Raw genomic sequence first — 273 nt, forward strand, 5'->3', positions numbered from 1 at the left:
GTGTGAACGGCAAGACAAAACCTCTCAAAGCCCAGGGAGGATTTTGGTGGTGAAAGCCGGCTCTGTTCCCGGGGTGCGCTCATTGGCAGGGGCGGTTTCGGGCACGGGGCTCCCCTCGGCGGGGCTCAGCCCCCCATAAATACCCAGCGCAGGGCTCTCGCTGCGTCCTTGGCTGCCGGAGGCTCAGGCCCTTCATCAGGGAGAAGATGTACAGCCAGTGAGTATTCCTGCCGGCTTCTCTCTGCGGGAGCAAGTCGCCGATCACCCGCGGTG

General features: G+C 63.7%; 1 protein-coding gene across 1 annotated transcript in view; it reads left to right on the forward strand.

Annotated features, from left to right (window-relative positions):
• Window positions 1-206: 206 nt before the first annotated feature.
• Window positions 207-273, forward strand: part of RPE65 (retinal pigment epithelium-specific protein 65kDa) — an 8,126-nt gene continuing 8,059 nt past the window's right edge. Inside the window, 1 exon segment of the mRNA XM_009695917.1 lies at window positions 207-217. Coding sequence (XP_009694219.1) covers window positions 207-217 — 11 coding nt within the window.

Source organism: Cariama cristata, unplaced genomic scaffold (assembly GCF_000690535.1).
Source record: "Cariama cristata isolate BGI_N322 unplaced genomic scaffold, ASM69053v1 scaffold5092, whole genome shotgun sequence".
Taxonomy (NCBI): Eukaryota; Metazoa; Chordata; class Aves; order Cariamiformes; family Cariamidae; genus Cariama; species Cariama cristata.